The sequence below is a fragment of the Perkinsus marinus genome (genome assembly GCF_000006405.1).
Source record: "Perkinsus marinus ATCC 50983 genomic scaffold scf_1104296957154, whole genome shotgun sequence".
Classification (NCBI taxonomy): domain Eukaryota; phylum Perkinsozoa; order Perkinsida; family Perkinsidae; genus Perkinsus; species Perkinsus marinus.
In genome coordinates, this window is record NW_003207237.1 from 25,495 (window position 1) to 50,215 (window position 24,721).

The 24,721-nt window shown below is 48.5% G+C and overlaps 10 protein-coding genes across 10 annotated transcripts in view; 2 read left to right on the forward strand and 8 right to left on the reverse strand.

Annotated features, from left to right (window-relative positions):
• Positions 1-1,470, reverse strand: part of Pmar_PMAR002167 (ribosomal RNA assembly protein, putative) — a gene marked incomplete at its 3' end in the record, with an annotated part of 2,286 nt that extends 816 nt beyond the window's left edge. The window contains exons 1-9 of the mRNA XM_002774936.1: positions 1,366-1,470; positions 1,194-1,317; positions 1,039-1,140; positions 867-985; positions 689-777; positions 547-641; positions 355-501; positions 205-277; positions 57-154 (exon numbers count right to left, since the gene is read on the reverse strand). Of these exons, the coding sequence (XP_002774982.1) occupies positions 57-154; positions 205-277; positions 355-501; positions 547-641; positions 689-777; positions 867-985; positions 1,039-1,140; positions 1,194-1,317; positions 1,366-1,454 (936 nt within the window). The 5' untranslated portion in view covers positions 1,455-1,470. The remainder of the gene's footprint in view (positions 1-56; positions 155-204; positions 278-354; positions 502-546; positions 642-688; positions 778-866; positions 986-1,038; positions 1,141-1,193; positions 1,318-1,365) is intronic.
• A 412-nt stretch (positions 1,471-1,882) lies between these two features.
• On the reverse strand, positions 1,883-2,439 carry Pmar_PMAR002168 (hypothetical protein; the record flags this gene model as incomplete). The annotated part of the gene is made up of 3 exons (XM_002774937.1): positions 1,883-2,020; positions 2,108-2,259; positions 2,307-2,439. 3 exons carry the CDS (start codon positions 2,437-2,439, stop codon positions 1,883-1,885), a joined length of 423 nt encoding a protein of 140 aa, XP_002774983.1.
• Positions 2,440-4,212: 1,773 nt separating this feature from the next.
• On the forward strand, positions 4,213-7,013 carry Pmar_PMAR002169 (hypothetical protein; the record flags this gene model as incomplete). Its single annotated transcript, XM_002774938.1, has 15 exons — positions 4,213-4,468; positions 4,532-4,786; positions 4,838-4,886; positions 4,927-5,008; positions 5,054-5,152; positions 5,199-5,318; positions 5,358-5,438; positions 5,520-5,597; positions 5,647-5,727; positions 5,933-6,016; positions 6,091-6,357; positions 6,398-6,492; positions 6,546-6,667; positions 6,711-6,820; positions 6,870-7,013. The coding sequence occupies exons 2-15, from the start codon at positions 4,735-4,737 to the stop codon at positions 7,011-7,013; spliced, it is 1,464 nt and encodes a 487-aa protein (XP_002774984.1). The 5' UTR covers positions 4,213-4,468; positions 4,532-4,734.
• Positions 7,014-7,129: 116 nt separating this feature from the next.
• Positions 7,130-9,316, reverse strand: Pmar_PMAR002170 (conserved hypothetical protein). Its single transcript, XM_002774939.1, has 12 exons — positions 9,148-9,316; positions 9,012-9,091; positions 8,833-8,954; positions 8,692-8,780; positions 8,522-8,624; positions 8,387-8,454; positions 8,145-8,318; positions 7,985-8,094; positions 7,865-7,934; positions 7,674-7,776; positions 7,487-7,631; positions 7,130-7,366 (listed from the first exon to the last, which is right to left on the reverse strand). The coding sequence occupies exons 1-12, from the start codon at positions 9,292-9,294 to the stop codon at positions 7,255-7,257; spliced, it is 1,323 nt and encodes a 440-aa protein (XP_002774985.1). The 5' UTR covers positions 9,295-9,316; the 3' UTR covers positions 7,130-7,254.
• A 2,230-nt stretch (positions 9,317-11,546) lies between these two features.
• On the reverse strand, positions 11,547-12,365 carry Pmar_PMAR002171 (hypothetical protein; the record flags this gene model as incomplete). The annotated part of the gene is made up of 5 exons (XM_002774940.1): positions 11,547-11,596; positions 11,733-11,865; positions 11,916-12,031; positions 12,085-12,203; positions 12,259-12,365. The coding sequence occupies 5 exons, from the start codon at positions 12,363-12,365 to the stop codon at positions 11,547-11,549; spliced, it is 525 nt and encodes a 174-aa protein (XP_002774986.1).
• Positions 12,366-14,244: 1,879 nt separating this feature from the next.
• Pmar_PMAR002172 (hypothetical protein) lies at positions 14,245-14,579 on the reverse strand (the record flags this gene model as incomplete). The annotated part of the gene is made up of 1 exon (XM_002774941.1): positions 14,245-14,579. A coding segment is annotated over one exon (335 nt), but the record flags the coding sequence as incomplete, so codon positions are not given.
• A 13-nt stretch (positions 14,580-14,592) lies between these two features.
• Pmar_PMAR002173 (actin, putative) lies at positions 14,593-15,461 on the reverse strand (the record flags this gene model as incomplete). The annotated part of the gene is made up of 6 exons (XM_002774942.1): positions 14,593-14,706; positions 14,823-14,861; positions 14,910-15,043; positions 15,087-15,156; positions 15,206-15,316; positions 15,363-15,461. 6 exons carry the CDS (start codon positions 15,459-15,461, stop codon positions 14,593-14,595), a joined length of 567 nt encoding a protein of 188 aa, XP_002774988.1.
• A 52-nt stretch (positions 15,462-15,513) lies between these two features.
• Pmar_PMAR002174 (hypothetical protein) lies at positions 15,514-16,019 on the reverse strand (the record flags this gene model as incomplete). The annotated part of the gene is made up of 2 exons (XM_002774943.1): positions 15,514-15,803; positions 15,827-16,019. 2 exons carry the CDS (start codon positions 16,017-16,019, stop codon positions 15,514-15,516), a joined length of 483 nt encoding a protein of 160 aa, XP_002774989.1.
• A 133-nt stretch (positions 16,020-16,152) lies between these two features.
• Positions 16,153-22,449, reverse strand: Pmar_PMAR002175 (hypothetical protein; the record flags this gene model as incomplete). The annotated part of the gene is made up of 34 exons (XM_002774944.1): positions 22,170-22,449; positions 21,975-22,055; positions 21,876-21,928; positions 21,587-21,685; positions 21,394-21,481; positions 21,244-21,309; positions 21,119-21,196; positions 20,941-21,068; positions 20,811-20,894; positions 20,689-20,765; positions 20,575-20,642; positions 20,436-20,526; positions 20,249-20,331; positions 20,037-20,183; positions 19,794-19,913; positions 19,628-19,748; positions 19,461-19,555; positions 19,164-19,263; positions 19,012-19,111; positions 18,853-18,960; positions 18,674-18,799; positions 18,569-18,631; positions 18,008-18,106; positions 17,876-17,963; positions 17,681-17,825; positions 17,510-17,631; positions 17,351-17,458; positions 17,200-17,293; positions 17,033-17,150; positions 16,933-16,997; positions 16,769-16,876; positions 16,483-16,633; positions 16,279-16,434; positions 16,153-16,224 (listed from the first exon to the last, which is right to left on the reverse strand). Exons 1-34 carry the CDS (start codon positions 22,423-22,425, stop codon positions 16,153-16,155), a joined length of 3,558 nt encoding a protein of 1,185 aa, XP_002774990.1. The 5' UTR covers positions 22,426-22,449.
• A 690-nt stretch (positions 22,450-23,139) lies between these two features.
• Positions 23,140-24,721, forward strand: part of Pmar_PMAR002176 (hypothetical protein) — a gene marked incomplete at both ends in the record, with an annotated part of 2,359 nt that continues 777 nt past the window's right edge. Inside the window, 4 exons of the mRNA XM_002774945.1 lie at positions 23,140-23,436; positions 23,582-23,674; positions 23,744-23,837; positions 24,317-24,406. Of these exons, the coding sequence (XP_002774991.1) occupies positions 23,140-23,436; positions 23,582-23,674; positions 23,744-23,837; positions 24,317-24,406 (574 nt within the window). The remainder of the gene's footprint in view (positions 23,437-23,581; positions 23,675-23,743; positions 23,838-24,316; positions 24,407-24,721) is intronic.

Genomic DNA, 24,721 nt, shown 5'->3' on the forward strand with positions numbered 1-24,721 from the left:
AGATACCTACGAAACCCCGAGCATGACCACTACCGGGCTCAGGGTCGGAAAGTCACTTGTTTCTGATGTTCGCGTTTCTTAGTCATCTCATTGGAATGTTTCTGATCCTTCGAGAGGAAGTATTCACCGGTCTCGATCTGGATATCCTCCTTGCCTGTGAATGGAAGAATGCATGCCTGTACTCATTCCGTCAGTACGTCTTACGAGGTAATTGCTCAGGAGGGAATAGCTCCTTGGATTTCTTCTTGGCAATCTTCTTTTGCTTCTTACGCTGTACCTATCAACCATCAGTAAGAAGGAAACCGCTCACCGAAGAACGAGATCGCAACTATAAGTCATAGCGTGTCTAAGTACATTCCGATTCTTGAAGTGTGGTAGGAATCGATCCCAGTTCTCATCCTTGAGATCCTCATTCTTCTCGAGCTCCTTCTTAATCATCAACTCCTTCACATGATATACTGGGTGAACATTGTGGAAGCAATCTTCAACTATCCGACGGACCTGTTGGGAGTGATAACGATCAGGAAATGGAGCCGGCGAGCTCACTTGTTTCAAGGCTTTGTGAGTACCCATGGCAACAACAGTTTGTCCTTGTACTAGAACATAGCACTGAGTTAACAGTTCGATGGCTTTCAGTGTACCTTGCGCAATAGAACAATAATATTCTATGCGATGCTCTCAGACTCACTTCCATTAGGCCCAACCAAACGTTGTCGGCGTTTCACAAACTTCTCTTTATTACGAACGAGCCCACCAGTCTTAATGATATCACAGAACCTGAACGGCCCAGGAGGTAAGACACTCTGAGGACTATCGATAATCCCCTCAACCCACTTAACACACTGAGAGTAACCCTTGACTATTACATGTTATCATCCATAATCTTCTTTGCTTGTGGGAGAGGAACTGATCGTGCAAGGAGCTTGATGAGATCCCGAGCTCGTATGATCGCATAAGGATCCCACGTCTTTCGGGTAGTTCGTACCTGTACGAGGGCGTGGAGGAGTTAGACCACGACAGCAGCAGCAGGACGGCTACTGTCATTGAACCCTCGACCAAGTTGAGCTCGGCTTTGATCTCAAAGGGAGCAAGCACTTGTTTAACATCCGGCCATACTTGCTTTAAGTAATTCTCACGATACTGAAATAGATGGTGTATCGATATCACTGTACACAGACGATATCCACTGCTACCTGGGGGAAGAGCGTCGCGAAGCTGCTCTCCTCGAGGAGACCTGATGGGTTATCCTCTTTGGCGAAGGATTCATATTTCCAGTGATCGATCCCTTCATGATCCCATGGTTTATCACGACGGTACCTGCGTACGTATCCTAAGCTCGATACTACCACCACCAACAGGTTGTACTTATTCTTCTTCATCTTTTCATCATCCGCGGCATTCTCCTTGACAACAGATTCCTTCGTTACTACTTTGTCATCCTCTGCAGCCGACATGATAGGAGACCTTAACAACACTGACTACCCCCAACCTCAGGACCAGAGGCATGGCTCAGCGACTTAACACGACACAGTGGTGGACTATCAGTGCTGGGGAGGTAGCACGTGAATTAACGCAGCATGAAGGAGTATGTGATGTTAAACATGAGTGAACCACCGAGTCCTCGGTGTGTGCCGGACAAGGCTATGACTATGATACTCTTGTGGCAGCGACATGGCCGCATCGGACCTTTCCGTCTTGATAGGAGCAACGGTCGCCTTCGATTGGCCCCCATTACCAGTACCCAATGGCGGTAAGGATAACTCCGTAGAGTCACGAGCCGTCTGTGGCATCCTTCCCGAGTCAGGTACCTCTCGGCGACTTCGGCTTTCCCGAGCTACCACAATACGATAAGGAAATCACTATCGGAGCTACACACAATCCCTTACCACTGTTTGGGCCTCTGCTGAAGTCTACGTCTATCATCCGGAGGACTGCTTCTCTTGGACTCGGTAAAAGTAGACTCACAAGAGGCGACCGCCGATACGGTACCGGTACCAGATCGTTGTAGTCGACGAACATACTACCATGGATACTCTGATCCAGTACCTGCATGCACCGTATAGACAAGCCTAACGCGAACCCCCAGCTGGGGTGTCGAAGCACGCACCCGCTTGTCACTACGTCCATAGTCACGGACTAGCTTTCTATGACTTCTCGGTAACCTCGCCCGTTCATGAGCAGCTTCCACAAGTTCCCGCACCGAAGGAGATACAATTTTCAGTCTGAACTGTTCTCTCTTGCTCAGCACAGCCTCCTCACCTGGGGAATGATTCTTACAAGAGCTACTTGGAGGATTCCCTCACCACCTTCCGCCGGAGCCGGAGTGACAGGGGCTTTGGACTGTGCTGATCGGAGCTCCTCAACAGTCTCCTCGAATGTTCGCTTGCGCTTCGACTCAATCTCTTCCAGTCTCTTCAATTTGAGTTCCCGTCCATGCATATTATAACTTTAATAAGTACTATGATCCCGAGTGACCCTGCTATGTGAACTACCTCATCGACTTGAATAATCTGTGCAGGTCGGCAGTAATAAGTTGATCAACTCTAGGGGATGTAAAGAGCCTGCGTGGAGGATGATATTCCTGTAGGCATCCCATAACTACTCGACATACGAAGAAATACCTGAACAAATGCATCCAGTAGAAACAGGAACATCTTCCCTACAGGGTCTCAAACATGTTCTGGTTAGGGAAGTCGTGCTCGTAACTCAGCTGCACACCAAATTTCCTTCGCCAACGGATCTGTCTGGTCCTCGCTATGCCCCGCTTGCAAGAGCCTACCCGCAGGACTAGCTCACAATACCTACACAAACTGGATAGTCATCAACAGGAGGTATACCAATAGCCTCACATTTGGGATACGCGGGCCATACTTTCCTTCACTTGGGCGGCCAGTCTCATAGATTCAGCATCAGGTAGAGTATGTGTTGGGTTCGGATCATAAAAGTGCTCTTCTATGTTGGTATTCCTGGTATTCCATCGAGACGGTCCTCGCGACTTACGCGTACTATCGCCGCCACAACACCGAAAAGTGCCTGAACATGATACCAGCTTCTATGCACTATAAGGAAAGTGAGCCTTCCTACATGGTATAGAATATCTAAGGAGTATATTGTGCCGTTGGAGGCGTATGAGACTGAGGAGCCATGGTATCATAACGCGAGACCGGACCACAGCCTTGAACTCATTAGGAACACGAACTCGATCGTCCTTAGCTCGATCGGGCCCTTCCATTATGGATAAGACCTGACTTGCAGCCGCTAACTTGGACCCACACGTGTCTCTTGATGATGACTACCTGCTCCACCTTCGTCCGTACTTCAACTTCCGCCTCGTCCTTCTCGAGCGCTCCTACTCTTGAAGCTACGCCACTATGTAAACGGGGGACTCGTTGTCGGGATTTGAGGCTTTTTCTCTCTGTGGGAGGGGGGCCAGCCATGCAGTTTGAGTGTATCAGCCAGTTAGATGGATGCGTCGCAGAACGATTGCACGAACGATTGCAGATTGTGCAAAATTATCCGAAAATGGGATGTAATTACCCGCGCATAACCGCCGATCATCTGTGTGTCCAAGTCTGGTAACCGCTTTGGCAGACTTTTCGAACAAGAGTTTACATGATGGAGAACGAGAATTAAGAACTCCTAGTGAATCAAGAATTGAATAAGCATGCCGCTCGGCCTCCATAGGCTCGCTTCGTACAGGAGGTCGATCCGCCATGGAATAGGGCTGAGCTCCCACGTCCAGAGTACACCCAATTCAGCTAGGTTTCAAGTGCCGCCTTAGCTCGACTGCTAAAGCCGCAGTCCATATGGTAGGCTCAAGTGAAGTCCGGACTTGCTTCTTAGAACGAATCAGCCTTAGCGTTGAAGGATCGAGGAATCATCATTTGGAGATTGGACTGCAGAAAATAGACTTGTACCCGAGACACCTCCACCAGTGTCCCTCTGCCCTCGAGGGCCTGATCGGGCGGCAAATGGATTCTATGAGGTTCTGATCTGATGACAACTCACTGCTTCAAACGCACACTAAGCGCTCTACCGAACTGGTTATAGATCCGATTTACAACTGTGATAGCATGTTGGACCTAGTGAGCAGAGTGTTGTTGAGTGAGTCAACTTCAGTACCTCTACGATAGGAAAGCCACCAAGTCGGCCTATCACTCTTGCATCACGGGAGGACCACGTAGGAAATACTGCTCGTCACTCAGCAATCAATTGCTGTATGACCAGCCGTCCAACAGATTTAACAGGGGATTTAGTTTTCCAGGAGGGAAAAAAGGTTGAAGGAGAGTACTAGGATGTGGATCCTCATATTGCAGGGCGGCGATGTTCTGATGAATTCTAGGTACTATGTGGTCTCTATATACGACGATCCTGAGCTCTCACGAGTGCACTTCGCTGCCTATGAGCTAGGGCGGGATCTTACCTACACCCTGACATACACCTACTCCGATTTCGACGAGTTATTTAGGTAATCCCTTTGTAGATCATGTCGTTGGTTCAAATGTAGCCTGGAGGGGTGTGTCGCCGGAAGGTTCAACGCCGAGTTGATGAACCCGAATAATACTGACGCGAGATTTCACTGGGTTGTGGAACGCCTCGACTTCATAGTACAGGACTACCTAGGGAACAAGGTGGGATGGCCCACGACACGATGGAAGTGATTGGAAACCATCTTACTAACACATTCTGGTACTGTGCCTCGCTCCGGAACCCACGGCTGCCGGGATAGCTGATATGGCTGGAGAACTGAATATGTCTCAGCGGGGAGAATCTTATCGACGAGATGGTGAGAGCGCCAAGCCATGCGAGCGGAGTGGAACGATACTGTTGTAATCAGGCTCCTCTTCCACTTACTTTGGAGAACCGAAATCGGAACCCACGCTCACGTAAAGTTTGGAATACGAAACTATATCCATCTTACTGCAGGCAACAACAGAATCAGCCTCTCAAGAGTGATGACTCAGGCTTATATGTTGATATGATGAAAAGTGAGGGTGTTCGGAAGGAAGTAAAATGATCTCATCGGTGTGGCCATGGCAACTTGACTTCTTAGTTCCTTGCGGAGGTTCAAGGTAGACGAAGGCTCGAGCAGTTAAAAGCTGAACAGAGATTGATTAAGTTGGACGAAGATCGAGCTAATCGATTGGCTAAGGTGGGCATTATAGAGGCAATGTTAGCCGCAATTTGGAGATATTCAGATGCAGTTAGAGAACCAACTCATGCAGCAGAAGGCATTGAAATACAAGGCAGAGTCCGCAAGTAGGAAGCAACTTGTGGACGAGTTGGAGGAACTGATGATCAAAAAGCAACAGGAAGAGGTATGGGGGCAGTTCGAATCGAGTCAAGTTACTCCCCAGATTCAACGACTGTTGAGGGAAAAGGCTGCTGCGGAGAAGGACAAGCAGGCCAGGATTGAAAGTTCGCAGGGTCGGCAACAAGTAACGTCCTTATTACGGCCTTCTGATCGGTTGAAAATATCATCCTACCTTATTGCTCATAAACTTTCAAAATCTGTTCAGTGCAAAGAGTCGAACTTAGAAGAGGACCGTGTTAAAGAGGTCGAGCGGAAAGCGATGCTTGATGCCCGCAGAGCTGAAGTGAGGCCGTCCTATCTTGGGTCATTCCACTCGTTGCGGTTATTTATAGGTGACTTTGCAACGGGCCAATGCCTTGAAGCAGCTGAACAAGGAAATTGTTGACAAACGGCAACGGCAGATAAACGTTCAAGTGGTTTGGTTCAATCGTCCGGGAATAGAACATCTCGTATGTGTTATACAGACTCGGCATTCGCAGCACTTGGCTGAACTACGTAGAAAGCGTATTCAATCATTGGAACTCGCATGTCATGAAAGGGCACTCGCCAAAGAAGAGAGAGCTAGGGAATGGGTGACTGAGATTCCACCCAAAATACCGCAAGAGCTACCCCCCCCAGGAACGGCTGGAAGCGTCGAGAAACAATAATGAGGCTGCGAGAGAGCGGTATCGACGGGAACGAGAGAGGAAGCACATCATTGAGGTGAGCGACACTTTGCTCGCTAGCTATGGATCTACTCAACCTTTTCTGCTGCATCGCCATCAAATGCACCTTAGGACGTGCAAAAACCATTCTTACTCGCAGAGGATAAGCAAAGGGCCGCTATCAAGCTGCAAAAGGAAAAGAAGCTGGAAGATGCCCGGGCTGCGGCCCATGAACGGGCGGTGCTCAAGGAACGACTTGCCAGTATGGACACTGTGAGACAAAGCAACATAAAAGCGAAGGATGAGGATCGCGAGCGGCGGATGAAAGAACAGGCCCTGATGGGAGGGTCGGAAAGTCTGAGCTTGGACGATCCATTTTTTACGGCAGGATCGAGAAAGGTAAGACTAACTATGAATGAGCTGCTACCGTCATTTGCAGGTTGAGACTCACGGAAATGGCGCGCCACAGGGCTATGGTTTGGTCCGAATGGAGGAGGTCCTTGCGAAGGACCACGAGAACCCAAGAGACAGGAAGTGCCTCGTCAGCACATTTGGTCGATGGGTACGAATGATAGGCCTGTCTATAGGTCTGCGAATGATGCAGAACACAAGAACTGTCATAAGGAGCGAGAAATAACAGAAGATAGACGGGAGCAAGAAACTCTACAGAAGGGTTTGAAATACAGAGAGATGGAGGAAGTTAGACGACGTGAGTGACGGTGGTAACATTAATAAATAAACCCCCTCGTCAGTTGAGGAGTGGAAAGCCTCTGAACAGCAGCGCAAAGAAAAGAGGGCCCTTATACGATCCGAACTGGAAAGATGCCGCGACGAAACCGTTCGGGCCACACAGGCTAAGAAAGTGACGGTATTTTAACTTTCGAGATCCGCTGCAGGCTCTCTTGATGTAGATCTCCGATTATGAGATAACGAACCGCTTAGAAAAGGCCCGTGAGCAGAAGGAGAAAGAGCGAGAAACTACTCGCAACTCACAGTTACATACACGACTTCGAAGTGTTTCAAATGCTATGGCCATCCCACACTTGATTGCTTGATCAAGTCTCCCTCATTAGAGTATGGTTGTGTTCCGGTGAGGAAGGAAGAGCAACCCGGAACTTGATTGAACACAACATTCAGTCGTAAGTCTCGAACACTTCTTGAGAAGTCCGTACATAGGAAAGTAACTACATAAACGTCTATCGCACAGAAAACCGCCCGAAAAGGCAGCATATAGGAACAGGTGAACACCCAAAATTTCTTCGGAGTTGTAGTAAAAAAAGTTCAGTAGTAAAATATCTATCCACGGAGGCTCCCACCACGAGTCGGTTCAGGGATACCCTTGCACTCAAACTTGTTGGGCACAACAGTCGTGAGATACTCGTATAGCGACTCGTAATTGCAGAGAGACCTGTAATAGACATCATAGCAAACTGTCCGAAACATATCACGATGAATCACACTCGAACGAATTCACTCGATCAACCCAAATGAACAACATTCACTTGCATCTCAATGGGAAGTAGCTTACTTGCCGCGACATTCCTCGATGGCTTCGACGGAAGTCACACGACCGTTATAGATCCAGCGAGCTTGATTGTCAGAGTAGATCTCCAATATCAACGCGGTTCCAAATGGAGGCCAATACTTTGCACAGGCGTTACCAGAATCCATCCCTGAAAACGACAGTCAAACAGATACGCATGAAGCGTGCTTACACTTCAACTGGAGAGTATCAGTGAGGGAGTTAGCCGGACCAGTATCGTGACCAAGATACAATGAGAAACGCCTGCCAGGAATGCTCAAGTCTTCGAGTACGTCCTGAAAGAGTGTGTGCAATACATAGCAGACAAAAATTCGCCACAAAAGGAAGTCGTAAACACAAGACTCCGCCGACACTCAAACTCACCTTGATCAGAGGACCATATGCGAGTCTTCGCAACTCCTCTGTAGTACCATAGCGGTTGTTTAACCAGAACCTACAGTCGCGGATATAACATCCCTCGCTTTTGCGCATCGACTGGCTTACGTAGCATCCTCCTCAACACGCTCGAATAAAGGACTGGAAGTACCAAGGCCAAGGGGAACATTCTTGGGCTCGCTAGGGACAGTTGAGCAAACATGACTCGTTAAGCAGTCCTGAAATCCGTGAAATCAGAGAACCACATAACTTCTATATCAAAACCTACATAAAGACCAGAGTAAAGATGCTCCATATCTTCCGGGTTCTCAGTACTGAAGTCGTCAGGGCGACCAGTAACGAACCCCATGAAAGCACGCTCGAACCTAGACCTCTCAACACGGTCCTTGGCTTCAGCAGAATCGTAGAATACTTTCAAGGCGTCATTAAGGCGAGGACACACCTAAGAGAATAGAAGCTGAGCACGGCGATGCCTCGAATGAATATCCAAATATGCGCCGTTCCAATCACCTGAGCACTAGGGGTCATAGTATCTCTCTGACTATCAGGGATGATGATCTCGAGGTTCGAAGGATCCTCTGAGGAAAAGTCATATGTCTAGACTCGCATGACCAGTAACGGGAAGAGTATAATCACTACACCTACCAGTCATAATATCGGGGAACATTCCCATGGCAAAAGCTTCGACACTCTGGTACACTCGCGGAACATCGGTGGAACGGAACATCACCTGGGGCTCACTCGGGACCTGATGTTTGAGAAGGCATGAGCTCAATCAAAAGATGAGAACAGCAGAATCGATAAGTGGGACCTACATCGTCCAAGTCAAGGGCAGTTTTGTAGGAAGCACCAAACTGCTTTCCGTTAGCAAGATGCATCTGTACTCCAGCGTCAACGAGCTGACCTGATAATCAGAAGACAATAATAAAGTACGAGGCCGTAATAGAGAGACTCACCCAATACACAGTTGTCTCCCGGTAAAACACCCTCCTTGCCACGAATGCGGGTGAAGGCAGGGGATCTTCCACCCGAGGGACTATTAGTGAAGCCATAGAAGGTCTCAGTGGGACAGGTATATCTGAATAAGATTGAGACGAGGTAAATAATACCTCCTATACATCATAGCGCACGCTACCTAGTCTCATCTCCAACCCAGCACATCATGTCATGCACGGGCATTCGAGCGCCATGACGGGCAAACACCAGAACACGCTCCTGAAAACGATAAAGTCAAGTGATGGTGATTCCGACATCATCATATGAGATCCTACCAGTTGAGCTCCAGAATCATCTTCACGAGGAGGAACACTATCCCACTCGATCTCGGGATGGCAGTAGTAGGTGGGTTCTTCTTCAGGGAAACGATGCGCTTCTATAGCGGCTACTGCTCCAAGGAAACTCAATACAGCGGCTCTCATTTGAAGACTAGAAAACCTCCAGGAAGATCCCTTCCGAACAAGATCTAACTCACTTTAGACCAAGAACGAGCAGAAAATGATTCTTGTCTTAAGACAGAGCTGAGCGGCATCATTGAGTTCAGCGCGCTAGAGCTACGATGACGCTTAAAAGCTTTGATCGACTGAGCTCATAATATCTTTCGCGCTTAATGTGCGTTTGCTTTCGCTCGCTTCTAATCGTTCTCGAAAGCTCGATCAAACGCTTTGGCAATTAGAGTGTTTCCATTTCGTTGTGGAATAATACCGCACACATTTTCTCGTAAACCAGAGTGACCGTTTGAGGCTCATTACAGGGAAGATTGTGGAAGTTACGTCCTGAGTCGCGATATGCTACTATCACACTCTGACTGAAGTGACTCAGATGAACTCAATGACATCGGTGATGACATTGATGGTGGTTGTGATACTTAGGTAATCTCCATGATGAAGTGTTATACTTCGCTCTATGGAAGCGGAGAAAAGCTATGCGTTTGCGGTCCGCTGCACGCATGAACAACAACTGGTAAGGTCTCTCGTATTGCGCGTGACTAGGACTCTGTTTCTGGCACCGGAATCGGTCCAATTTTGATCGAGACAACTCCAGCCAACTGATGCTTCCCACGATGAACTCGGTAAGCGACTCTTTTGGAGACACGACCGCTACACAACAAGGCTAGCAAATTCGACATTGGACCGCACTCACTTCATGTGTCAGTTCGTCGTGATGCATGAGTTGAAAGTAGGTAAACAAGCACATATATCCAATGCTTTCTATGTACGATATCCTCTCCGAACGACAAGAATGATGTTGTCCATTTGAACCGCCTTGCAAACCGCGTACACTCACTTCACGCAACATCCTTCAAGAAAAATTTACCATTGTACTTGAAATCTGGACCGTTTTAACACTCTGATACAAACTCATCATCGATCCTACAGAGCTGAAATATGATTTGGCAGTTCAAGGATCCTATCTAGTTGAGAAATGAGTCCTACAAGATCGGAAGATCCTACCCAGTTGAGTGATAAGTTTCATAAGTTGGATATAAAGAATTAGGGGGGTGGCACTAGAGATAACAAGGTGGCTGCTTCTTGCTCAAGATAATCACGCAGCACCTAACAACAAGGATCACGCTTGGAGCTAATAGCCATGCAAGAACTCACGTTCGCACTTATGTGGGCCTTGTCGGTGAAAATGGTCAATCTCAACTGAAAAGAAGAGCAAACCAGTTCTCGATCGCGGTCAGGCGCCCCAAATTTGATGACAGAACTAATCCTCAGAGACACCCACATGCCTATCCTGATCAACTAAGAGTCCTACCTCGTTTCGATAGCTGACAGCTACAACCCCGTTGGCATTGTTAGTATAACCAACAAGTGAGGTTACTCGCCGGCCGCAGAGGGTCTGTTCGGCTTTGGGCCCCGGCACGTTAGCGAGACGCCATGATTTTCCAGAGGCATATTTAGGGCCGACCAAACGAGTGATGGTAAGAGTCCGCAATAAGGGCCAATTGCAGGCCCACATAGTAATGTAGGATAGTACAGCCCCTAAGACCAGAAGGACTTGTATCCCACACATGCTCGCACACTTTCAAGACTACCTATCATCAAGGGGGAACATTTCAACCGCTGTGTTGCGTTTTGTATTGCCACGATTCTGTCGAGTGCATGGAGCTCAGCAACGGGTAAAGGTACCTGCATTCCATGAAGCGGATTCCAGGGCACAAATTTCTATGTGGAACCCACTCCGAACATTATCGAGAAATTTCTCCGCTTCGAGAACATCTTGGACCCTGTCCTAAGGTTGACGGTGAATGAGAGTCCCAAGCCGAGGCTGCTAATTTCCTCGTTAGGAATCTGAAAAGTAGAAGAGCTCTTCTTGATAATGCATCATCATAAGATTGGATCCTGTCGAACGGTAGGTCCAACTTGAAAGCAGTCCCTTCGTGTACCATAGAGATTTCATGTTTGGAGCTCACATTGGCCTGACGATGCAGATACTTCCTCGACGCACCGGCTATGATGGCAATTAGAAAATCGTTAACCGTGACATGTAAGGACTCGCAGATAGCCTTAACTCGGTCAAGAGGAATTGGTTCGCATAAACGAACCTGACGACAATCTGCATGCCTGACAATGACGCTGAATAAGCCTTACTTGTCTATCGCCACGTAGTTCTCCGCAAGGGTGGAAAGGATTTTTGGGATCACTTTTTAAATAACCATAAGTCAACTCTAACAGGGCAAAAGGAAGCATGCAGATCCAAGATAATAACCATCGCAATCTGAAAGGAATCGATACAGTCAAGAGGTATGAGAGAAGACTCGCAAGAGACTTGCGGCAAACCTTTGATTACGAAAACATATCCGCAGGTCTTGATCGTGGGCGCCAGTGTGACACAGACTGGGAGACCGTGTCACCATTCACACTCGGCATGGTCATATCCAAAAGCGCATTCATCAAGGTGAAGCCGTCACCAAGTACGTGATGCAAGTTAAATATGAGACTTGTGCGAGTGAGGACTCGCTGAGCTACTTCCACACGCTCATTTACCTAACGCAGACCAGACGTTGCCCCCGTGTACCCATGCATAGGGCTCCCACCATAAACACGCGCCATGGTGGAAGGGACTTCTCGAAGGGCTGCTGAACAGAGTTCTCAAGTAGGGCTTCCACCGGCGTGACTGATGCACTGTCAGAGTATAACGGCCGAATTGTATCTGCAACGCCGCAGAATTGTTAGGAATCCCACTCCAACGTGATAGGTATTCACCTCCGTCAACTTTGCTAATGACATCAAAGACATCGAATGCATCACCCATATCCTCCATCCAGTAGTGATGCTCAACTCCAAGACGAGCCTTCTCTGCACAACATAATCTCGACCGGAACCTGTCGGAGACGAAGCAATACTGGACGCGAGGCTGTCGATACGATCCATTATTACGCGGTCCGCTTGGACACCAGACGAGTACTGAGAGTCTTGGCAAGCTCTTTCCGAGTGAGAGGATCCTCTGAAATGACGTAGATAATCTCAGTCGCGTACTGATCCATTGCTAGGATATTAGAAAATGTTTCAACTTCGAGAGACCTACCTGAAGGCTCGAGCTCGATCACACCACCAACATTCCAGGCTGTTTTTGGATGTTCCTCACCCATAGCCGCTACATATTCGGATAAGGAGCTCAGCTCCCGAACACGATATCCTCCTCCGATCATTGACATGGATTACGCACTAGATTCAACTATGATGACAAACAACCAACGAGAGTTTGACCAAGTTGGACCTGTCCGCAAGCCATCATATACGGCTCCTCAGCAACAGTGAGCATAGCTTGGCTCGATGACCGAAACAACCAAGCATATTGCCAATTTCCGATTATAGCGCTGAAATCGTTGATGTGTACGCATGCGAACACGTGTCATCACGTGCGTCGCAGTCGCCACGTGAAGCCGGTGCGAGAGGGCTGCATGGATGAGACATCGCGCGAGATCGTTGCCGATCTATGCGATCATACTGTCGCCAGTGATGGCGTTAAAAGCGCGATGCTCCGGTCAAGACCATTGATGAAGTCATCAATATTCCACCAGTCGGGGAGGACTCCCTGCAGAGAGATGACGAAGCAGAGAGCCGACCGATGGTCTGGAAGCCAGCCACTAGTAAGGTACCAGTGAGGAAGGCATCAACAACAACTCCTTTGGTCCACGATGACCGCCGGCAGCGCGTTCTTGCAGCTGTAGAGGAGATGGGTTTGAGACCAGTGCAGCGGAGAGAAGGAGACCCCCAACTATGTGGGGCCTGCCTCCAGTGCAGAGCGCAGACTAACGTCTTTCCGAACGGCCTGCGTCACCACACTATTCGCCGGGGCGAGGAAGCGATGGGTGGGAGGAAATTGTGGTACCCGTTTGTGGACACTCTGGAGGAGCTCGAAGAGTGCATGGAAGCTAGGCGGATACACCCCGCAGGAAGGTATGGCCGCTACAATGCGAAGCGGCAGTGTATTCAATGAAAGTAAGGCTTGTTCTCTAGAAAGCCCTACGATATTGATCCCTGCTCAGGTTGCTGTTCTTGTTACCTATCAGTCAAATAATGAATGCTTGCATTTAAATTCCGTGTCTGTGTTGCATAATAGTGATTGGAAGCAAGGAGGCATAAGTGAAAATTTTTCTTCTCTCTCTTTCTTTTATCCTCCTCCTTCTTCCCCTTCTTCCCCTTCTTCCCCTTCTTCCCCTTCTTCCCCTTTTTCCCCTTCTTCCCCTTCTTCCCCTTCTTCCCCCCATTTCCTCCAGCCGCTTTTCCCCCGTGGACGTTGGGCTCCGAAGTACTGTTTCGATTAGCATGCCTGAATGAAAGTAAGACAGCTACCTGTCTACCTACTGAAACACAACAGATTAACCTTTTAAACACGGTGAGTGTATGCTCATGATGATTTCTTCAGAATGTCTTCCGCGCTAGAGTTCCACGGAGGTTATTCTTATCTTCCTCATACTCTTTCCGTGTGACACACATGTACTCCACAAACGTACTCATTGATGCAATCATGGATCCACCGACCCACGCTGCGTACCTATCTCACATGCCAGAGCTCCCGCCAACCGTACGAATACAAGGATTATCCGATACAAATAAACAGACTCCTCCTGGTCGATTCTCGTGATGATATTTTCGCAAAAGAATACGTGCAAATTTGAAATAGACAAATCCAAGGACTATAGAGCACATATGGAGTAGACAACTAAGAGAAGCTTTTTGTGATACATCCTCGTGTAACAGACGTAGAGTATAGCCGAGATTCCTAACATGGACCGAAATGTCCAGTCCGTCGCAGTCAACAACACGTTCGACGGAGCAACTACAAACGTCCAACCAACGCGGCGCAGTGCTCTAGCTAGCACTAAGCCGATCAATGAATGGCTCGCTATACTTCATCACTTTCTCTGAGGATCCGCGTTCACTTTCACCGGCCCTGCTGAGCCTGATATTCCACCGCTATTCAGCTCATCCTCCAACCGAGAAGCTATCCCTGGTATCATGGAAGAACCACCAGAGACGTAAATGTTGCCGAGCATGTCAGTTCTGGAACATATCAATTGGAATACAGGACATGGGACCCCACACAGGCCTTGCCTTATTTCCGAGTCCACTATTTCGAGCGCAGATCGGCAGATATCAGTTATCGTACCATCGACCGTGTTGGTCACGACATCATTGTTCTCCTTTGTGACAATATTCCCAGAAGAGAATAGCCTGAGGTATTTCATCAGGCGCTACCAGAACATATCAAGGATCGGTATACACGTCAGGAGCATCCAGGCAACAATCTTCATCGATCTGAACGATGCTCCCATCTGGAAGTTCGAAATAGCCATCCTTGCAGCTCGCAGTAGAATCAGCCTAAAGCAATTATGCACTTCTCGTTTGCAGGCTCGACATTGTGAAGACTAACACACACATAAAGAGAGCGCGGCATAATACTTCTGTGATCACCACCCATCTACCACAACTACTACCTGGATCTGTCCTCTGTTCTGAGTATGAGCCGTCTGGAACTACACAACGCATGGGTTACTAACACTGCCAGCGAGAAGCTGCCTCACTCGACAGAATCTTTCCTTCATATCAGCATACATGAAATACTCGCGGCCCGACCTTGCTATCCCGGCCACCTTGGAAGCGATAGTAGGTTGACGTTGGGATATAAGCTTCTGCAATTGCTCAGTTATATCCATGCCTGTGAACACAGGTGACGAAAGCGAGCCAAGAAGGGATGGTACCAGCCTTGTCCAAGCGGAAGGTAGCATGAGGGATGGCAAATCCTTGGAAAACCGGTGTGGCATGAGTAACCTACAAGCAGTGACTAGGATCCGCGACGAGGCTCAATCATAGAGGATACCCCTTCCCCGATGTCGACCGCTAGCCCCGTGGGTATACCGGTGGAGAACAAGGAGAGGGCTGCTGTATTCATGACAGCAAAAGCCGGAACATTGAACTTCTCAAACATAACCTGATTGGTATGAGTTGAGGTCCATATTGGAGGCCGGAGACTCCACCTCTGCCATCCACGCTCGAGTATAGCTGTTGCCACCAACACCGACGAGTTGATCATTGCTAGCCGTCGCCACAGCAGTACTAGATGGGGTGTCAGCCATTAATACTGTGAACTCCTCCAGAGACACTGCTCCTGAGACCAGTTGACGACATTCAAGGGTGGATCTGACGAGTAACGACCCCACCATCGAGCTTCCGCTTGGATGGTCTCATTATCTGTCTCAGTGTGTACTCCCAGAAGGCCTCGAGATGATCCTTATCAATGATCTCACCACGTTGCACTGGTCGTATTATTTGCCGTTCACCAGCACTCGCTTGTTGGCCACCACTCTCGACGAAGGCATGGATCGCATCTTTACCGTACAGCTTTGCATCCTTGGCCTCAGCTGTGCTTGCCCGACTCCCACTGGTAGTCTCAAGGATCAGACTGTCATCAAACGAGCCTAACCAGAGAACTGGCCACTACCCAGATCATGGGCATAAGGAGAAGCCATACTTTCTCGAGTAAACTCGCCTTGAAAGGCCACAGTCGGGATAACCCTCACAGGGACGTCGTAGCCACTGTAGCCCACTTTAGTGAGACCCGACCCTGTGTCCATAACAATTACATCAGTTTCGTCGAACTTGCACTCGAGATCGCTAAAGGCGGTTGTTTCCATGATCGAAAAATCGCGAATGCCTTCCATCGTAGAGGATACAACTAAACAAGCTAACCTTTGGCAAGAAACTTTCTTAAGTAGTCTAGGAATATACGTATGAATGACGGTGGGCCATCGATCGGCATAAGTGTAATCACTGAGTAAACAGTGATGGATTGATCATATGAGTACGGACCTTGCCATCCGAGCCCGACGAGAGGATCACCTGAGATAACGCATTGCAACCAGCTGCGACCACGAGGACAGGTATCGTGATTACCTTGTCGTTAAGCCATGTGCATCCAGTTACTGCAATGTCTTGGGGCATATCACATCTTTGGAGTGGCAGCCGAGCCGAACGTGAATCATAGAGTCTAACAGTCCCATCGAGAGAGCTAGTAGCGACTAGGTAGTCACTCGTCGGGTTCCACGACACCTAAACCCATAGTGAGGAACAGTATCAGCCTTGAAACAAATCACTCACCCCTGTGATAGAACGCTCGTGAGTCCTGTACTGTTGAACGAGTTCGAGCTCATTCTTCGAAGAGCGCAGATCCCAGTAAGCAACACGACCGTCGTCGTGGCCTGTGCATACTCCTAGTCTATTTGCTGAGATCGCCAGAGCGGTTGCCGCCCTAAATCACTAATAATAAGCATTGCAAGAACAGATACACAGGAGAGCTCTATAACAGGAGATGACAGCACACGCTATAGAACGATGATCCTCTAATATTCGAAGAGCTTAATCGTAAAGGTCCCGAATCCCCCACCTTCCACAGGGGAGAACTGCATTGCGTTTGACGGCCAAAATGTCCCATAGGGCAAGAGTGTTGTCCAGGGACGCCGACATCACAGTTTCCGCGTCGACCCTCACCAGTCTAAACACGGATGATCACCATCAATGTAGACCCCGCAGAGTTATCCACCTGCTCACACCGCAGCCCTCCATGTGATGATCGGCAAAGACCGCTCGCGGACCAGATACGTCCCGGGATGACTCTAAGGGCGAATGCTAAGTGTTTGACACCAGATACCCTGATCCAATCGATCTCACCAGTGGGAACATTGTACAATGCAAGGAGTCCACCAGCATCACCAGTAATGACCATGCTCCCATCAGAAGAGATTGTAAGAGCTGTCACCGCCGCGACCCTGACAACCGCACAACTGGCGCCTTGTCAACACCAACAGTGTAGGATACCCTCCCTTTATTCCATTGTTAGCACTCGACATGAGCTCCGCAGACTTGCTATCCTCACCAATGGCATAGAACCGGACTAGCCCATCACGACTACCTGCCATGGAGAATATGTAGATCGAGCGACCGAGATGGACATTCTGTCCCAACTTACCGGTGGCTACGATGTGCTCACGTCCAGCGAGCGCCAATACAGACATGTCCGAATCGCGCTGTCCGAAGAGCTTGCGATGACCCTCAGATGTGTAAAGGCCCCAAGAACCTCCAAAGGACATGATACACGGAATGGAATAGATCCACTGAAGAGTAGTACCTTTCATCGAGCCAGTAGCATAGAACTCTGAGTCTGTACCCTCGATGACTTCAATGCATGAAAGCCACTCTTCCTCTTGAGTGACTTCAGCCGTCTCTGGCTCGGGCATCGCCAGCACATATCTAAATCATGTTACATAACATTTTACGCGAAACGAACAATGGAAACTACTCTATGTTGCATGCAACTTCACTAGAAAGGCCATATTGGGTGTAGAAATCTGCGAGGCTGGTTCGCAAGAAGTGTCCGTTGATGATGAAGTCAAAGACTGCCGGCTCTTGTAATGAAAGCAGATCATTAAGCATGGCCGATAGACCTGCACAATTCTGTTGCTGGAGGGAAAACTGAATGCCTGAATCATCCTACCAGAACGGGAAAGATTGGCTTCCAAAACGATAGGGTCCTCAGGGATATGATATTCCTCGGGCAACTCGGTCGTGAAAACACCTTCAACCTGAGCACAACCCATAGGTGGACATATAGTGATTTGTGTAGTACATGCGTGATGATTGCAGGGGCTGTCGGTTCCTCCCCTTCATGAGGGGCGTCATGCATGTCAGCTACGGGAGACGATTCAGACATGTGGAATGTGAGACCCTGCAAGATCCTCCTCGTCAGAGTTCATCGAAACCCCAGTCCATCCGGAATAAGCTCGAATGCTGATCAGGCTTATACACTAGAACGCGAGTAGGAGAATTGAGAAAGGCAAGTTTGATTGAGAGTTTCCCAAGCACAGCAGCGGAGACTGTGAGCAAGGGCCAAAATAGCAAGAAGTACACCAACAAACGGCCTGTGAAATCCTGAAGCAGGCGAAAACCTTCAGATGGTGAGAAATAATGAGCGTGTTGAGGAATCTTGCTGAGTGAATGATATCACAACTCTTCTGCTATTGGTATGAATCACTCGAGACTTGAGTTCCTCGGTGATTCACAAGCGGAGCGCTTAAACCTCCGACATGTGGCCAGGTCGGGCTTCCGCAGCCTGAATCCACCTAGCAGCCGCTCTGGTAATTCCTCCTAAGCAGTGATAATGGTGAGGTTCGAGGAAGAACTATCCTACTTCCGAATGGCCCTCCAGCACGAGCCCAACATCGATGACTAACTTCTTCGCAGCACCGACGACCTACCACACATCTATCGCTTATCAGAGTGATCAGCGGCCTACCAGTGACATCATATGCCGTGCAGCAGCACTTGAAAAAACATCCACTGAGACTTCAACGTAGTTGTCGCCAGTAAAATGGGTCGTTGTGAGCTTCCGACCGATAATCGCTGGAGTCTGCCCAACCGCCTGATAACATCGGTAAGATTGACCCTAACCATTGTAGACACAGCCAATTCCACCTTTTTAACAATCCATGGTCCCTCAGCAACAGCAGGTATGACTTTAACTCGCCCATTACGATCCTCGTCGTCCATCTCCAAAAACCGCCGCATCAAGACCCCATAGGACTAGGAAGGGAGTGTACAATAGGTTCTCTACAGTCATACAACGGAGCTTACTGTCTCTGTATCAGCTTGGAGCCAGGGAGCATCCTTATCGACCATGAAGGTGTTCGTGCAGTAAAACGGTGCCATACGCCAGGTGACCGTGAAGAAAAAACTGCCCAATAATTGAATCGGAAGGTCGAATTAGAGAGTGTTCGGAGAATTACCGATCTGGATGATCCCGTTGCAGCCAGTAGGCCTTGCAGTGTGGCTCTGTCGAACAGCAGAACACCTCTTCGTCGTCGCAGAAGAACAACTCGAAAGCCACTGAAACAAACCCCCGGATGCAGCACGATCAGAGTTGCACACCTCACGAGAATCGTAACCCGTTCGACTGTGCTAAAAAGAGAAGCATCGTTCGAGATTTCATCAAGCGAATGGACAAGAAAGTAGATGAGAGTGCTCCAGTCAGGGTGGACAGAACAAGAGCTATCAGGCCCAGCCCGTGAAAGTCCCAATCTTACCAGTTTGCATTAGTGCAGGCTCGCTAGGATGTTTCACTTTATCACTGAGATATGTGTGGCCTCTAACCTTAAACTTCGTACAGTCCAACTCGTTCCTGCCATGAATAATACAATCCTGTCAATACCGAAGAGATCCCTCCAAGCGACAAGCTTAACCCGCATACTACCAGGTATTTATCGCATCCTCGTCTGTGCTAAGAATTGGACGAAATTTATCGTTCATGACCGAGTCCCTAGTAACCGCACCATACACTTCCAACCCCAGACCACTTGGCGGCCGTCTTTCGACTAAAACGACTTGTGCCACTCCCGGATGCGCGACCACCAACCTACCTCTCTCTAGTCTTTTCCGCAGAACTTTACTACTCGTAAGAGCCTTATTGTCCTCATTATCAGAACACTCACCCTCAGAGGCTGAGTAAAACTCATCCTCGTCCATCTCTAACTCTGCGCCTGATAGAAAATCACCTGTATCTCTCGGGTAGATACATTGAATGGCCAATAGTTCGCCTATTTCGCTATAACCCAAGCAGGGCCTCGTCTCGATGAGCAAACTTCCAAGGATACCCAACTCACCAATGGGCGGGAATTCTATAGTAGGGGACCCATCCTCATCTTCTTCAGAGCCTTCTGGTGCCTTAGGCTCCATTTTAGTATCAGCTACCTTCTGACTGATCCCGGACTGCTCGACCAGTGGCGAGCTCGATATCTTCGCGACTGAGCCTAGATAGATTTCATACTGTGAATCACCGACGAATCGGGCGAAGGTGTGCATGCCCCCTGATTACCTCCGCTCTTAGCATGTCCTCTGGGTGAGAGAACGCGGCTGCCACTCATCATTGCACTCGACATGAACTCTTGGACATCAGATCTGGCAACGATCATTCGGGTAAGATAACTATTCCACTATGGAGATCTAATATATGGTACTGCTTGGGGATACAATAGCTGCAAGTAGGTCCTCGAACGCTTTACCTCCGCAAGAATTGTGATATCCAGAAAACCGTTGCGGTTATCCTATGTTCGCCCTGCTCTGAACGAGTCATAAGGTCCGAATCAGCACGACCTACCACGAATGGTACACACACGCCGAGAGAACGCCGCTCACTAGTACCTCGTTTACTAGGGTGACTTCGAATGAGACCAACAGTCTCGACTATGGTAGGGAACGTCGAGCGGCACCTACGGGTTGAGCTACATGCAGTTTGTACATCCGGACCTAACGCACCTCTGAATCATCAATTCAGTGCTAACTTCGTCATTTTCCCACTGCTGCAAAAACTCTGTATTGCAAAAAAGGAAGGCCTGAGGACTCAACATAGCAGGTACTAGAGGAAAGATGAGTCGTACCTTATTCACCGAGTCATGTGCTAAGAACTTGTACAATGGGCTCACATGAAGGCAGATCAACGTAAATTCACGATGTCTTTTACCCTGAGAAGAGCGGTTCCTGATAAGGCTGATGAACCATCATCATCACCTTATCCTTCTCTGCTCTCGCGACATATTGTTGCTGTACCCATGGAGAGAATGATCCTATCACTTCATCCAAAGCTGTCATTAATTTAGTACACTGTGCGCTTATCCGTGCACTGTCTCCAGAGTTAACTATAAAAGGATTCGACTTTGATATAGCGAAACTCGAGAACGAATCTTACGAGCCATCTCCATGCTTGGCAAGGAGTCCTCCACTTGCAGCCGTGCCCATGACACGAGAAATTTAAGCCTCTTTAGACCTGAGGACGTCGTAACAATGATGACAGATCTACCCCCCTGGTAATACTAGGTTTTCCACCAGCGAGAAACTCATCGAGCTCGGTCGCTGATTTCCCAGAAATCGTGAAGTAACCTGATGAGACATGAGTTCGGTTAGATCACAAGGAGATGAATCAGGTAGCAATGCTAAGACATGGAAGACAATACGGCGTATTACTCTTGGAGGGCAAGTCGGTGCCAGAGGCCCCCAACATGGTCTGCGTAACATCAGCCGAATGATCCCCTGACTTCATAGTGCCTTCTGCCTGAAGTAACCCAGGCATGACTGATCGTCATTGACGATGAACCACCACAGCGAGGTCAAGCAATAGTGAGATGTGTTGGACAGAGAGATGATAGTCAATAACTACCGCTTTGACTTCTCGTTTCCCCTTGTCTCGAAGCAACTTCCATGCTCCACCAGCGCCAACAGCAGCAGCTCCGGCTACGGCCAGAGGTGATGCAAATACCTATTAGACTTATACAACCAAGAGCTCAATCCTAACAGCATCAGGTGACTATTTGATGATGCGGCATCATCCATTGTTATAACTATCAAGCCGTTGCTATTGCCATCATTATAACGAGATGGGGCATTCAAGAACAGGTAGGGTAGATGGAGCACAATGGGATGCGACGTGATGGGATGCCCGTTAGTACCACGAATGTTCCAACTGCAGCTGCTACACCTGTCGCCGCGCCACCCACATAGCCTGAGCCCCAATTGTTTGTAGTCCCAGCAAAAGGGAGCCCTCTTACTGGCGCGATTGGACTTGTGCTTCAATGAGTCGAGGTACTCCTTCTCATAGCATCCGTCCGAGTCTGAGTCAACTAATGTGCCTGATGCAATAACACTATCCTCCCTCCCAATGAAAATGTATACGAAGGTGACTTCTATACTCGAAACTGATTTGATTCGGCTGTCATTCGTTCCATTGATATTCTTCCACTTACTTCCGGCCTTGGCCTTTGGATCAATTCTGGCTAGGACTGCATCGTCTTCGGCACCCTCATGCTCACTGCTCTCAACTACAGTCTTAACCTTTCCGGCAGCTTCTTCTGAACTGGATGCAGAGGCAGCAGAGTAGCTCTTTGACCGTTCATGTCGATGCGTTTTCGATGTATGGTGTCGGTGGTGATGTTGGGAGCCGCTTGAAGAGGATGCCGAAGAGACACCAGAGCTGGATTTGGACCACAACCCGAACGGCATCAAGGTTAACAAACCACACCTTTAATAAGTTTACAAAGATACACGAAAATAACTCGGTAAGCGAATTACCAGGCCAGACTAAGTATAGACTCAAGACCAGGTCTTACCGCGCCATTTCCCCAGATGAGCTTGATAAGTTCATACAACAGTCTTACGTATTAATAACACACCACTATGGCCAGCTCTGGGATCCATAATTTTGGGACCAACACAAATTGAAAAACGTGACAACGTGACGCGACAAAAGAGCGGAGCGATGCAGTCAGAATGTGGTTGAGTTGATCTTCCGCTGTCTAGCATAATGGATTGTCGTATCGCAAGGCACTGTCAACTGTCCCCCAAACTTGTTACTTGGCTTGTATGGGGTAAATTCGAGGGAAGTAAGAAGAGATGTGCCGATTCCCCCTGTCTATTCAGTATGATTTTCAATTTGTGGTGATGGCGATAGAAGAGTCGTTGGTGCTCCCTGTCGGCACACTGGTAGTATCCTTATTGTGGGGTCTGAAGATTCTATCCAGCTACGCAAGTAAGGATACCAGCCTATTCCAGTTTGTGATGGTGTACTGCGGTATGGCTCTTGCGGTAACTACCTTCATACTGTTGCCGTACGATATATGCTTTTCGAGAACTAACGAGCATACAGAAATCCTTTCTGAGTCCTGGACTAGCGTCTATTGGGTTTCGTTCACTCTATGCTGGATAGCATACCCTATCATGTTGGAATACGAATCCGTCCACTCTATAAAGAAGGCTCTCCGCAACAATGCTATCTGGTACCTAGCATACGCCTGTGCTGGACTGTTGATCCTGGCTTACTTGTGGTACATGCAGCGGCTTGGTCTGCAAGGTATACTTGGATTCATCTATGCTGCTTCCAATGCATGGGGTCTGGTATTGGTCACTCTGCTGTTGGGGTATGGTCTAGTGGCTGTACCGCAGTGGTTGCATGTGTTGTCATATGACAAACGCCATATGGAAGCTATCTATGCTCAGGTGGTATCGGCAGAAGATGTAATAAAGGGAGCGTGTGTAAACACTAGGCATGTTGAAGAGTAGACTGGAAGTGATCTGCGAGAGGAGTCTTTGACAGGAGTTCGGCATAGTAAATTTATTGCCTTGTGGAATGCGATGAAGTTGTTGCTATTGTGCCCTGCAGGCACGGCTTTCGGCGAAGTTCGACCTCATGGACGTCTTCAACCATTACCGTGATCAAGAGCGCGAATCAGGGCAGGGAGCTTCTAAGCAACTTGTAGTGACGGAGCAATGGACGCCAGCCATATGCTTGCGCACGAGTCTGTCACTATGGCATCCGGAGTAGATACGAGAAGCGGGAGAGTTTTTGGGCATTGCTGTGAATTTCTATGATGGACGGGATGAAGTTGTCTCCGAATGTCTAGAGGGAGACACTGAAGGTGACGTAGATCTCGTCAGCTAACTCTGGGGAAGGGTGATGTAGGCACGCCATTGATACCAACGAACCTGTCCCTTGTGAGGCCTATCCCTTCCAAGGAAGATTTGGAATTGTCCAGTGCCTTGGCCACGGCGAGGCGTAGTCAGCATAGGTAGTATGCTCGCATCTTTCTCTTCCCTAAAACTCGATTATAGGTGGTCTGACTTGATAGAGACAGGATGGGCGTTGGAGGACCGTTTAGCAGATGAGAATATTCCTGTACCTTCGCAAAGGAATGCATCACAAAGACTACGAGACTCAATTGTAAGGCATTATAGCACAGAAAGTCTTGCTCGACTGTCGAGCAAAACTTCACAATGACGCCACTTACTTCATAGTGGAGTTAGTAGCGAGATGGAAGGTTTCCGTCATAGCGCATGAATGGGCATGTATCCAATCAGATTGGATACAGTGACCACTGTAGTAGAATATTCGTTGTAGGTGTCCGCGAGGCATTCTCTACTCCCATACCTCACGCGTATCACCGCACTATTCTGTGCGATTCTAAGCATTGGTATAATAGTTGGACAGGTGAGATACGATCCAGGCTGCTACTATGATACCCTTTATTACTAATAGAATAGTCTTCATTTTAGGCTACCATGTTCTGGGGCTCAAAGTGGTCCAGTTTGCTCGCCCTCGGATACGATGAACTCTTGTGGCTGCTCGATATCATTCAGAAAGGTGCATCATTTCATGTACCATCCTGACGGAGAGTCAGTCTTCAGATGGCTATGTGTCGCCGGTATACGTCGCAGCATTGGGCCAGTTCGTTGTTGGCTTACCTTTGCTGTATGTTGCCGGTTGTTGCTTTTGGTCGCTGTTTCGGATCAAGGTTGCTGGGAC

Bases quoted from the DNA above. Each gene is read 5' to 3' on its own strand.
- Pmar_PMAR002170 (XM_002774939.1), bottom strand. From the start codon at position 9,294: ATGAGAGCCGCTGTATTGAGTTTCCTTGGAGCAGTAGCCGCTATAGAA. The intron at 9,092-9,147 runs GTAGGATCTCAT...TATCGTTTTCAG, and splicing joins ATGATTCTGGAGCTCAACTG to GAGCGTGTTCTGGTGTTTGC. The intron at 8,625-8,691 runs GTAGGTCCCACT...CTCAAACATCAG, and splicing joins CTGCCCTTGACTTGGACGAT to GTCCCGAGTGAGCCCCAGGT.